At 46.6% G+C, this 12,889-nt stretch overlaps 1 protein-coding gene across 1 annotated transcript in view; it reads left to right on the forward strand.

Annotated features, from left to right (window-relative positions):
- The window catches only part of LOC144161569 (glucoside xylosyltransferase 2-like), a 196,595-nt gene that overhangs the window by 85,007 nt on the left and 98,699 nt on the right, over positions 1–12,889 (forward strand). Inside the window, exon 4 of the mRNA XM_077692219.1 lies at positions 8,176–8,368. Within this exon, the coding sequence (XP_077548345.1) occupies positions 8,176–8,368 (193 nt within the window). The remainder of the gene's footprint in view (positions 1–8,175; positions 8,369–12,889) is intronic.

The raw sequence follows: 12,889 nt of genomic DNA on the forward strand, positions 1-12,889 counted from the left end.
ACAACTTTGTTTGCGTGTAATGCAAGGCGGTAACTACTCTCTGGCAACCCGCCAGCTATCGGCCCAAGCCGGCTGGCCTCTCTGGTCAACGTCTTCGTCTACACTCCCATTTTCCCACCTCATCACGTTTTTCCCCTCCAAAAGATGACGACCCACGCCAAGGCAATGACGACCGTCACTGGCCCACGGGGCGCCCGGAACACTCCTTCCTTGGAATTTGGGTTCGTCGACCTTTCCCCCGCGAGCCAAGGCACGCACGTGAAGTTGGCGAGTCTAAAGTGTCCTGTACAATAGCGTCTCAATTATTTCCCTGGGACTCTTCGGCCGCCACCTACACCCCCTCCGCCCCCCCCCCCCTTTCAAATGCGGCATTCCTGGCAGAAAAAAACTTACAGAGACTGTCGCAGGTACTACGGAAGCATACGCACAGACTAAAGCAAAACAAGGTGGCACATTTCATCTTTATAACAGGATGACTGGAGGCAGTTGGTCCAATGAAGTTTTGAACGCCCAAGAATAGAAAGAACAAACTTACAAAAATTACTTAACCAAATAAAAAGTGTGCATCTTATAGATATCCTAAAATTAACAAAGACGGAAATAGAAAATCCCGGAAAATAACAATGAAAACATGATTGAAATCGCGAAATTATAATTGCGCCTTTTTTTTAAACAATTTCTTCTGCGAATATTTAATAAGGATCGCTCGTCGATCTTTTTTCATTGGTTGAACTTTCTTTCAAATGATATTTCAACACGCACTCACTTCAATTACGCAGGCCGTGGCGCTTTATTACACAGCTGTTGTCGCAGGTTGCTCAAAGCTTTGGAAAAAAAAATATACGGCAATAAGTCGTGACAAAAAACCAGTGAAAAAAAAACACGATGATACTGTCACTGATTTGCTCTATAAATTAAGTCCCTAGAAAAAAAAATAAACAACAAAATTGACTTAAAGCTTTAAATATGTCGGCTCATATTCCAAAATTAAATGTACATTTTTGGAAAGGCCGCATAACCATCCGCTGGCCTAAAATAACGCAGAATTGCGGGCAAGAACATCTCTAATAAATAGTTCAGAATGGCGTGCTTTCTCCATCGAATTATACTCCAAGCCACTCTAACATCTGAATAAATCGAATTTAAAGAAACGAATCGTAAGCACCCACTTTCTTCATTTAAGCCAGAGAAAGCATGGTGTTTCAGCAGTCTTCCTCATTAAATGACATTGATTATTTTTTTGTGTCCTGGAGCCATGTTTGCATGTAGCATTTGAAAGGCAGCAACTGAAACAGGGCATACATTTTTGTCATGTTAAGAAAAATGCATGCAACTATCCCGCAGAAGCCCAAAGAGCTAAGCCCTTCATAGTTATAAATTTGTTTTGAAAGAAATAGATGAGCGGCATGGATACCTACAGTGTACAACAAATTAGGAACACAAGATTGCTGTCAAAATACCAACTTTAAATGCAATAAGAGTGAATATAATACAACAACCTCGCTTTTGTCCATCCACGTAAAAGACGCTTCTCTAAATGTGTACGATTTAATTCAACGAAACGTCTTGACAGAATCCCCCTTCTACGAAACGCCGTTCGCTAAGAAAGGCATTATTTGGTGGCGGTTTATTTCAGCGCGTTAACTGATTGTAGGCTTAGTTAAAGCCACCGATATGCTTTTATGCACACGGTGGAAGGGTTTTGCCTTGAATATCAGCTGTGCAAGAATAATTTGCGTTGAATTGAATAACTACATTGCTTCCCGCAGTGTCAGTGTCTGCGTATACACTGTTTATTTTGCAACCTGCTACACTGAATGCCATTTATGGTAGGTTGGAGCCAATGATCTGATTCTGTTTTATTCGCAATCGCTGTCCTGTACGTTAAGCCAATCATTGGTCTCCATTTCATCGTACTAGGATATGTGTATTTGCTCGATGTTTTTTTAGGGGCTCGGGCTTTATGCTTCTGCTGTCATTGTCGTCATTGTAGTCACGGTGCTAAAACACCGGAACACTCGTTTTCAACGACTTGCGCTAGAAAGGGACATCACCACGGGAAAAAACGCGTACTAAAAGAACCCACCGGGACACTCGTTTTCCAACGCCTCGCTCTAGAAGGATTCCTGCTTCAAAGAAACGAGGCTTTTTCAGCAAAGCTGTATACCTCTAGGCTCTACCCCCCAAAGGATTCATCTCTGTGGGCAAAAACACCAAGGCACCAAGCTTACTGTTATATACTGCATGCTTTGCTCCTCCCCAGGTTTCACGTGAGTGGAGATGGTACGGGATTTTTTCTTCTTTCGCAAACACTGTTCGCTAATAGGTTCAAACTTTGTGTGGTAGTTGCTATAACTTCTTATCCTCGTATCTAGCGAATTTGTATTTTCCAATTTTTTACAAGGTACACATTCGAGGGAACATCGTATTGTTTATAGCGTAAATATTTCGACACTGTGGGTTTACGCAGTGTAAGCCATGCCATGTATTGAATCCTTGGTGCAAGTCAAGCTATGTTTAAAGATTTTTTGCCTAGGAACCCACCTAGCTAGGTCTTTTAGAAAATAGGTAGGTAGCGGGGTAACTGGTTTATTTAGAGGAAGGGTTGGAAGCCTGTAAACTTTGGCTACTCCATCTCGCTGAACTAAGGGCCATAGATCCAATTAAATTATCACAAGTACACGATATCGTCCACATGGTTCCCGAGGTTTAGTTGATCCTTCTGTGTTCATATTCAGGAATTCGCGGTGAAAGGCTTAAACTATCCGTTATTAGTTTGAAGGGATACCTGTTGAGTTAAAGAATGCATTGAAGGCACGGACAACCTTATTTTGACGTCCAGCGTCAGGCCATATACCTAATAGTTTCTGGACCCACCATAATATGGTTAGCTACTGCTATTGTTTGTGGTACAGTTCACGTTTTAGCCTGGAGTATATTGGGCAGTCTAAAATAACACGCTGGAAACATCTTTCTTGTGCTCTCCGCATGCGCGGGGTGGTAAATTTTCACAGTCATTTTCATAGCAGAACTGGCTAGGCCGAGCTTTGTCCGTCAGTCTTACCAAAAAGCCTCGAAGCCTGTGAAATAACTGTGTTCGGGAGGGCATGAAATCATAAACCAGAAACGCCATGAAACCGGAAACCCAACACTGTGACTGTGCCACCCCAAAGGCCCGAGGGTGGCACGGTTGTAGCGGCGGCAGTGAACAACACAATAACAATAATTGGAAGGTACTCACTACAGTGACGGGGCCCCGTCACTTTAAAATCTGCACTACAGTGACGGGGCCCCTTAAAGTTCCGTCCAGAGGAAACGCAACTTCTCTCTTGATTTTTACCCAACCGGCCAAACCGCTACCGCTCACTGACTAGCCAGAATCCCTGATAATTATTAATCATTATTAATAATTACAGATTGTCGGACTAACTCTAGCTCTATCCGAACGGATCTCCAAGCCACCACCCGACGCCCGCTTCACAATATTTCAGCGAGAGCAGCCGGTCTTGATTTTTACCTAACCGGCCAAACCGCTTCCGCTCACTGACTAGCCAGAGTCACTGTTAATTATCAATCACTGGTAATAATTACAGGAGATCGGGCGTAACTGGCGATGGCTACGTCGGCCTTGGCTCCAGTGAGCGGGAGCGGTTCGGCCGCTTGAGTAAAAAACCAAGACCGACTGCTCTCACCGCGTGAATTGTTTTGTTGTTACAAAACGCTAACCACGCGGCCACACAGACACACACACAAAAAAAATAAAAAACCACGATGCGAGAACCGAACCACGGACTACAACGTCCGTAGTCAGCGGCTGAACCACCACACCAAATCCCTGAACGAGAAACGGCGGCTAATCGGCTGGTTTTGATTTTGTTATGTTGAGGGAGCCCCATCACTGTAGTGCAGGTTTTAAAGTGACGGGGCCCCGTCACTGTAGTGCAGATTTTAAAGCGACGGGACCCGTCACTGTAGTCAGTACCTTTTTAATAATCGTTACGAAGCGCTCCAGCGCGAGGGGTAAACGAGTGTCCCGGTTTTTTTATTACGCGTTACGTTCTCGCGCGAGGCGTAAACGACTTTTCCTGTTTTCTTAGCACCATGACTACGTGAGCCGACGATTACGACGACGAAGACGACGACAGGAGACGCCAACATCCCCAGCCCCTAAGGGGCCCCTGCCCGCGGTCGGTATCGAACCTGGGATCCTCGCGTTATGGATACTGACTGGGCATCGCATTCCGGGCGCACCGCATTTCCTTTGGGTTCGTAGCGCGGGCGTTGACTTTAACTCGGCCGCCAGTTCTAGCGCGGGTGGCCCACTTTGGGAAAGATGTGGAAGCCTGCGGACGAAACGATCCGGGCCTGCCAGTCTTGGAGACGTTTCAGCGGCAAGTTCGGAAATAAATGTGAGATGCAACAGACTGGTCTCCGACGATGAGGGGGGGGCCGCTATCTCTGCTTTTTTTCTTGTAGTGCACGCTGCGCCATTTCTTAAACAAACAAAAAAATGTGTAGGCAACGCCGAGTCGCATAAGGTGGAAGAGAGCTTCCACATATTGTGGCACCTCTACATTCATTCGGAACTGCAAGGCTGGAAAATATTTGAATAGAATCGAAAGAACTGTGATACGCAGAGACTTCCAATAATTTTTGTAAAGGGGCTCACGGCAATATCTTGTTATTATTATTATTTTTATTATTATTATACTCTGATATTAACCCCAAAAAATTGAAGGGCTACTTCAAAACGATTAGTGTAAGGGATCGTTTCTATAAACCTTGATGTTGAAAAGGAAACAAAAGCCATTTTGAGTTTCATATGGCCAAACCGTTCGTCTTTTCTTTTTGATTTTTTTGGTTCTATACAAGAAAGAGCAGCGGAACGTGAAGAGAAACTCCTACAGAGCATCTTGCGCCCTCTATAATGTTTGTATACGCTTTAAAATTTAAAAAATTGCCCAGTTAGGCATTCCATAAAATTCGTGCCCTTCTGTCGCTGTGCTGTTTTGACGCTGTGCTGTTTTGTTCGTGTGCTCTTCCGTCGCGTGCGCTTTTGACGCCGTGCTGTTTTGTCGCGTGCTGTTTTGTCGCGTGCCCTTTTGACCCCATGCTGTTATGTCGGTGCTCTTCTGTCGCGTGCCCTTTCGTCGTGTGCTGTTTTAACAGCGCCCCATTTCGAACGCATACAAACGGTACATCGCAGTTTTGAACAGTTTTGAACGGGCACAAAAAGAACGGCGACAGGGGGAAGTGGACCGGAGACTCCGGCAGCTGCTTTCGAAACGGGCCGCTAGGAGGATTTGAGTGGCGCCCGTAAAGGCCGCGCTCGAGGCGTCCAGTGTGGCTCACGCCGGCGAACGCGGCGAAGTAAACGCATTTCGCTGACATGAGCATGACGCGTATACTAATATATATTTGCCTTGCTTGCTGTATGATCTTGTAGACGCCCGTATCCGTCAGTACCCGCCGCGGTGGCTGAGTGGCTAAGGCGTAATGCTGCTGAGCCCATGGACACGGGCTCGATTTTCTGCCACGGCGGCGGCTTTTCTGTTGGAGGCGAAAAGGAAAAACGCCCGTGTGTACATTTAGGCGCACGTTAAAGATACCCAGATGGCCAAAATTATTCCGCCGCCCTCCACTATTTAGCATGCAACTACATTAGGTCTAGATTCAAGCCAACCAAAATTGTTCAAAAGCAGGCCAAAATTATTTTTGTGTGTCTAATAATATAGCATTATATAGGACAAACTGAACCACGAAGTTTGAATTTACATGTATTTGACTTCTGTATGGTGGCTCAATAAAGAAACATGTAATTGTTGCGTTTGGGTTTGCAGGTGCTGACCGAGGAGTTGGGGAAAATTTTGAGCCAAGATGTTCGTGGCTTGAAGCGCGATGGGCACATGAAAGGTTGTACTTACATTGGAGGTTATAAAACTTAAATAAAGAATTTTCAAGCTTTGCGACATCGTTTCATCTGTTTTGCATGCCATACTTTTTCATGCCATAATCTGCACTGCACTAGATTTATTTCATTCAGTATATTTTTTTTCAGCAGCCTGCTTAACTGTTCAATACGTTACTTTTTAAAGTTCTTTGTTCTTAGCGTACATTGCTGGAAGGTTGGCTTTGGTAATTTAATGGAAATATCCCAAACATTCTCGGTATAGATTCATAAAGCTGAATAGTGTAGATTTCCGTTTTCTATTAAAATTGACAACCTGTACTTGCTGTAAATTTCAGTGCTTTATTGATAACATGCCTTGAAGCACCAGTCTAGCTTTAAGGATACTCGATACAAAAGCCCCTTCTGTACATTGTGGAAAGTTGCGAGCTTATTATCGTAACCGCTTTTCAATGCGGAACCATGTGTACACTGCGAGATATCATGTTGAAGCATCCTGTTCACCGAGGTGGTAACTGCCTACTACAACTTATTCATATTTATGTTGACAACAGGCCGCAGTCTTATTATCGTAACCGCTTTCCGATGCGGAACCACGTGTACACTGCGGGCTGTCATGTTGAAACATCCTGTTCACCGAGGTGGTAAGTGCCTACTACAACTTATTCATATTTATGCAGACCACAGCCCGCAGTGTATGCATAGTCCTTATTGAAAAGTGGCGACGATAAGCTTGCAACATTTTAATGTATTATGCTTCAGTAGCACTCCTGTTCGCACTCTTGGCAAGAGAAATATGAATAGTGTATGGAGTTGTATTTATAAGCATTTATAATTAGGGTTGTGCCAAAACAAGCTACAGAAGTGGAGTGCTTCAAAGCATGCTATCAATAAAGCACTGAAATTTACAGCGGTACCGGTTCTCCCTGATTCGAATAATTTTGGACTATACACGGACGTCTGGCGGACATCCACTATCCGCATTTTGTTGTCCTTTCGACGTCCTCAGTACATTTCGATTTGGAAATATCCGATTTTTAACATCCGTCGGATGCCGGAAAATTTGTCTGGAACGTCTGTCGGACGTCCATAGATGAGCAATTCCGTTGCATCGGACCATCCCACGGACGTCCGTAAAACGTCCGCTGTGTTTCTGCGCGTGTCTTGCGGACCTCCAAATGTCCGACACCGTATGTACGACGGATGTTCGGTGGACGTGTGTTGTCCGATGGGTTGCACGCTTTGAAGGCGCGGAAAAGATGACGAAGGCGCAGTTGGCACCATCGCTGTCAACGATGAACCCACATGATGAAATGAAAAGCGCAGCATCAAACAGCGGGAAAGTTCTCGGTCTTAAGATATCGCGCAGCGGCACTCGAGCGTACGATCTACCACAAAGCCAACTCAATAACATGTGAAGGACGTGAATGAACACAAAAGAGGCCTGGTCAGTTTGGCTAAGCTGCGGCTCCAACGGGTTGGGGTGTGCTAGGTTGCAATTTCGAGGGTACGGTAGCCGCGGCACGGTGCGAATGTGCGAATGTGGTGGGTTAGATGGCGACTTCGTTTGTGCGGTTGGCGGTAAAAAGTAAAAAAAATAGAACAGCGACGGCTATAAGCGTACGAAATATCCGACTTTTTAGTACATTCACCTTATGGGGAACATGACGGTGCCGCGAAAAAGTGCGGGAAATCAGTCGTGAACAAAATGTCGGGCCCCCCAGAAATCGGACGTCGGCTGTAGTTCACAATCACCTTAGAGTCTGATGTATCCGGGTTCAACTGTATGCCCGAATAGCAATTTTCAGTACCTACCATAGGCCCCTAAATCCTTGATTTTTTAACCCGAAGCTCCGGTCGCTAGTGATCACACTTCTTATTCCCACAACCAATAGATAGCTTTATCCCGAACCTCAGGATGAGACCACAGAATAATACAGTCATTGCGAGTTCACAATTGTGAATAGCTATTCATTATGGGTGCCGTAATACTGATAACTAGCGTGTGTGTTGTTCCTCCGGAGCATATGCACAAAAGGGCCAGTGAACACACTGGCAGTTACGGCAAAAAAGAGTCCCCCTTTTTTCGGCGTGAGTAGTAATATATGAAAGCCATACGTAGCGCTACCTCTGGTGGCTACATAACACAGTGACCTAACTGTGGCTGCCTGCACAGTTACAGATCATTTTGAGTCATCTCACACCTTCTACTGAGTTCCGCTATGTAATTGGCTGTGGATGCTAAGCCTTTTTTATGTCGTTCGCAGGGAGCACTGGCGGAGGTAGATGCGGTGATCTACGCGGACTCTGACGTCCTGTTTCTGAGCCCCTTAGAGGACCTGTGGCATTTCTTTGAAACCATGAACGACTCACAACTGGCAGCCATGGCGCCTAACCGGGAGGACAACAGCACCAACTGCTACCGCAAGAGTACCAAGCACCCATTCTACCAACCGCTCGGTGAGCGTGCTAACAAAAGTGCAAGCATAAAGTGTGCCTATTCTCGAGCACTGCAGCTTGAATGGAGCCTCGTACCGGTGCTGGTTCTCCTGTACCTTGGGAGAGGTGGACACGTTTACTTGGCTGACGAAAGGACGCCAACAACCTGTCCTTGCGTTTGCTTGATGTGTGTGCACAGTGGCGTTTTAGCACATCTCTTAAATAACGATGCATAGTGGTGTGCGTTGAGGCAAAATTTGATATCTTCTTGAGGCCACATTTGCCCACTATTGCACGTTTTGACTAAATCCTTGGCGAGAAAATGTGCTGTTTGTATCACTTCCATCGGCATCTTTTGTGATCCTGCCGCCGCCCTTCAATAGAGTCGACAACCTGCTTATACCCACTAATCAGACGTTAAAAAGCAGTTTTTGTCCTCTCGGAAGTAGTTCACGTCTTTTTACAAGCTCTCCTCTCTTGTGAGGAATTGAAATATTTTTTCTCTCAACATCGATGACCTTTTTTAGGAGCTGGGTGACCGTCACTGCTTTGGGATTTTCCTATATGTACCACTGAAGAGTTCCCACTGGGGAGTCAGCAATAAACGATGACTGCTGTTTTCAGAAGTTCAATTCAAAGTTAAAGACTTCTGGAAAAATTGTGCCCGATTGGCCTGTGTCTCAGTAATGTGCAATGGGCATCAAGGACGGGTGGGCACATTTTTTTATCAACATCAATGACGGTCACTGAAAACTCTTCCTAGAGGAGCAACACAAATGTTAGTTGCTTAGTATGTTAACACACAGTGGGGGACTTGTAAAGTTTATATGTGCCTAGGCAAGGGATCAGTCAGGGAAGATGCAAGTGGTCATCAGAGCTCAAAGAAAAAGTTTGTGGCTCAGGGAGTTGATGGCTGTCATGAAAGATTCCAACTTCAAATAGGAAAAACGCAATTCTCTCTCTAATGGGAGGAGCGAGTGCTTCTCACCTGCTTACTTTGGGGGATTGGTCAGCGACTATAAAATAATTTCAGCCTCACTCGACCCTTTTTGTCCATTATTTGATCCATATCGATCAGTTATCTATCTTTTTACCTTACTTTTCGTGAAGGCAAAAAAAAAACACTCTTTTCATTTGTGAGAGAAACGGCTGAGACTAAGGGCGAGAAAAAGCGGTGCCTGGATTTGCAGGAAACTTCAAAGTGTTGCACTGCAAGTCACAATGCTTGTAATGACTTCAAAAGCCAACAAATTGCTACTTCCTAGCTTTCACTGCCCAGGGAACGTTTAAATCAGTCCCGCCAGGACTCATACTCGCTGATGAACACATCTGGCATGGGCGACAGCGAATAACACGGGATCATTCGGTTTCAATTCGATCTGCTGCCATGGATGTCTTATCACGTGTAGAGACGTCAGGATCAAATAATGATTTGTGCCTGTACAGACGATCCAGTAGAGACTCGGGTTGCATTAGGGCGAGGCCATAACTAACTGTGGTGCCAAGGATAGGGTAGGGGGACTTATTGCTGGATTGTTAAGTGGAGGAAATAGAACCAAGGGGAAAAAGAGAGACAGCTTCAAAGTGCAAAGCAGTAGCTATCATGGCGTCTTGGTGTAGGAAGGTTGTTTCAGGGTTGGTGACAAAAAACGCACAACAAAAGTTGGACAATGATGTCACTTGGAAGAAAATGAGCGCTTGGCATTAGCGCACGTCTCCATCGGGGAACTCGCCACTACAAACTGATATCCTTGGCTCAAAGCCAGGTGATGAACAAAATGTGTACTCTCCACCAAGTGACGGGTAAAACGTCGGGGATTCTATCTGGATGTCCGGTAGGACCGCTCTCAATGCTTCGGGTTTGGCAGATGGGAACAGATGCCGACAAGGGAAAATCCCACCTTAGTATGAGTTCGTTAGAGTAACAAGATCAGCATGCGCACTGGATGTGAAGCCGAATTCCCTAAATCAAAACGCTCTTGTACAGCTTCATGAGCACCACACAAAAAAGAGCCAATGTTTGGGGTTCTCACTTTTCAGTGCTGGGAGCAGAAAGTTTTCTTATGACAGATAAGCTGGCTCTGGTGTCAACCAGGGAACGGGCAGAGAAACCTTCGGCTTTCACATAATGACTTCAATAGTGTTTCTGGAAGAGCTGTGGGCTTGTCTTGAACAAATGCAGTTTTTCCTCGGATAACTGCAGGCGCTACTTTTCCGATTGGTCGTCGGTTAGACGCGAGACAGCGGCAATGTGGTGAGGGTGATTGGCAGCTACGAGCGACATGGGAAAGATACTTACTCGTTTCATAGAGCAGCGCCGTTGGGAAGCGGATGTCACGTTCCGAATCCTCGCCTTTCGTTATGCTGACTTTGTCAACCGAAACAGGAAACGCAGCTGCGGATTTTTCAATAATTGCGGACAGGTCGATCGTTTGAGAAAGCCAGATGGCCTGGTTGGACGGCGCTGTGGTAAGCCTGTGGGGTGGCTGTGGCAGAAATGGTGCTCAATTGTCGACGAGCCAGCCGTGGTTCTAGTAGTAAGAGTGGTTTCACAGCAATTGCGGTGTATGACGGGGTGGTAGCGATAGAAACGAACAGTGTTTTTGGAACTTATTTTTCTTATGCGCTTAATCAGATGACACTCATAATCATCACTCTCAGCAGCATCGACCGAGCGGTGACACGCCCTCACGCGGCACCCGCAGCTTCCGATTAAAAGCCCTCATCCGTGTCTGACGTGTGCTCTCCGCTCTCTTACGACGGCTTTGCAGCCGGAGGACCTCGAAGACCAATACATGGTGCCACAAACCCGGGATCTCAAGACAAGGCCAACCTCATCGACGCACGGAGCCGCGCAAGCCTGTGAACCGACGCAACACCTACGACCTGTGCACCAGAATACCCGGCCGCCAGCTGACCGCCATAGAAGGGCTACTCCGACGTCGTCAGAGCCTTCGCTCAGAACTGGATAGCATAATAACCGAAGCGGAAGGGGCACTGCGAGGGCAAGCATGAGTTTCGGCGTCCGAGGTGAACGTCCTGCTTGAACGAGTCGAATCGCTCCACCAGCCGATAAACTTCACGACCTCATATTTGCCGAGACGCCAGACGACCTGCTCGACAGTGAGACCTCAGATGCGGGCAAATATGGATACAAGGTTCTGAACGTGGCAGCGGCCCCTTGCTTCAGGTTGCAAGACGCGCTCGTAATCAGACCTACACGACAGCCGAGTTACCAGACTCTGACAACCGGCAAGGCAAAGTTGCCTCAGCTTGACCTCATAAAGTCCGATGGAAACAGGAAGAACTGGCCACGCTTTTGGATGCAGTAGGCGTCAGCTCTGCATAACAACGACGACCTAAGCATTGCAGACAAATTTAACTATTTGAACACCCTCGTGACGGGAGCTGCCGCACTGGCCATCTCTGGACTCCAGGCGAGCGAGGAATGCTACAGAGACGCCATCAACATTTTAAGAAAGCGCTACGTTAACATTTAAAGAAAGCGCTGCGTTGACTCAGTTCACCGATTAAGTGGTTCATCGACCAAGATCCCCGAAGAAGCCTGCTGTACTTGAAACCGCTTTCGTCGTGTTCAAACGGACATCAACTTCTACAGCTATACGGCGGGGTCCAGGTACACTTAAGAAGTATGAAATCACTTGGCATTAGTCCCATGAATTACTGCCTAATGCTACGGGAGGTCCTCTGCAGAGTATTGCCATGCGACATAATTCTGAAGTTTCACAAATGCTTCAGCCCACCGACGCCTTCAACAACATTCATTTCAATTCAAGCAGTAATTGACCGACAGCAGCAGACGACAGAGCCCGAACAAGAGCTTTAGTGACTCCTCGAGTTCATCGACAATCAAGTGCAGTGTCGAGAAGCCGTGCAACACTATACAGGAGTAATGACTCGCGACGTCGCTGTGACTCTAGAAGAGCCTCCTACAAAGCAGCAACACTGTGACGTATCCACCGTGTCGGTTCTACACACTTCAGCGAACAACACTGAGCGGTACCTGTTCTGCCAGTCCACAAAGCACCATTCAGAGGTCTGCGCCTTCAATGAATGGAACATCACACCGAAAAAACAGCTTCTCCCCAAAGAAGGCCGATGCTTGTGACTCTTCGCCGATGGCGACGATTTATTGCGAGTTCGTTGAAAGGCATTCAGCAACGACACATATGGAGCGTAGTTCCCCACACTCCTATTGCAGAACGCGGACTTTGCAACAATCGTGACCCAGCATGCCCACGAACAGTACCAGACTTCTTGGCCCGAGCTAACTGCAAGCTTCGAACGACACGCACCCAACCACTAGTCAATAAGCAGACTGGACGATGCTTTCCTTCCGAACGTTTGGGTTCAAACCCCCTAGTGCCGGAAACACCTCGGCTCTACAAAGACCGTTCACGTTAGGCCCACTTACGTCATCTGTCGGCGGGGGAGAGTGTTGGAACTTCTTTCTTGTCTGCGGTGTAGCGGATGACACTAAACATCATCAGTCTCATCAGTACCAACCGAGCGATGACACGC

The sequence above is a fragment of the Haemaphysalis longicornis genome, unplaced genomic scaffold (genome assembly GCF_048455015.1).
Source record: "Haemaphysalis longicornis isolate Haplotype H1 unplaced genomic scaffold, Haemaphysalis longicornis Haplotype H1 scaffold_12, whole genome shotgun sequence".
NCBI classification, from domain to species: domain Eukaryota; kingdom Metazoa; phylum Arthropoda; class Arachnida; order Ixodida; family Ixodidae; genus Haemaphysalis; species Haemaphysalis longicornis.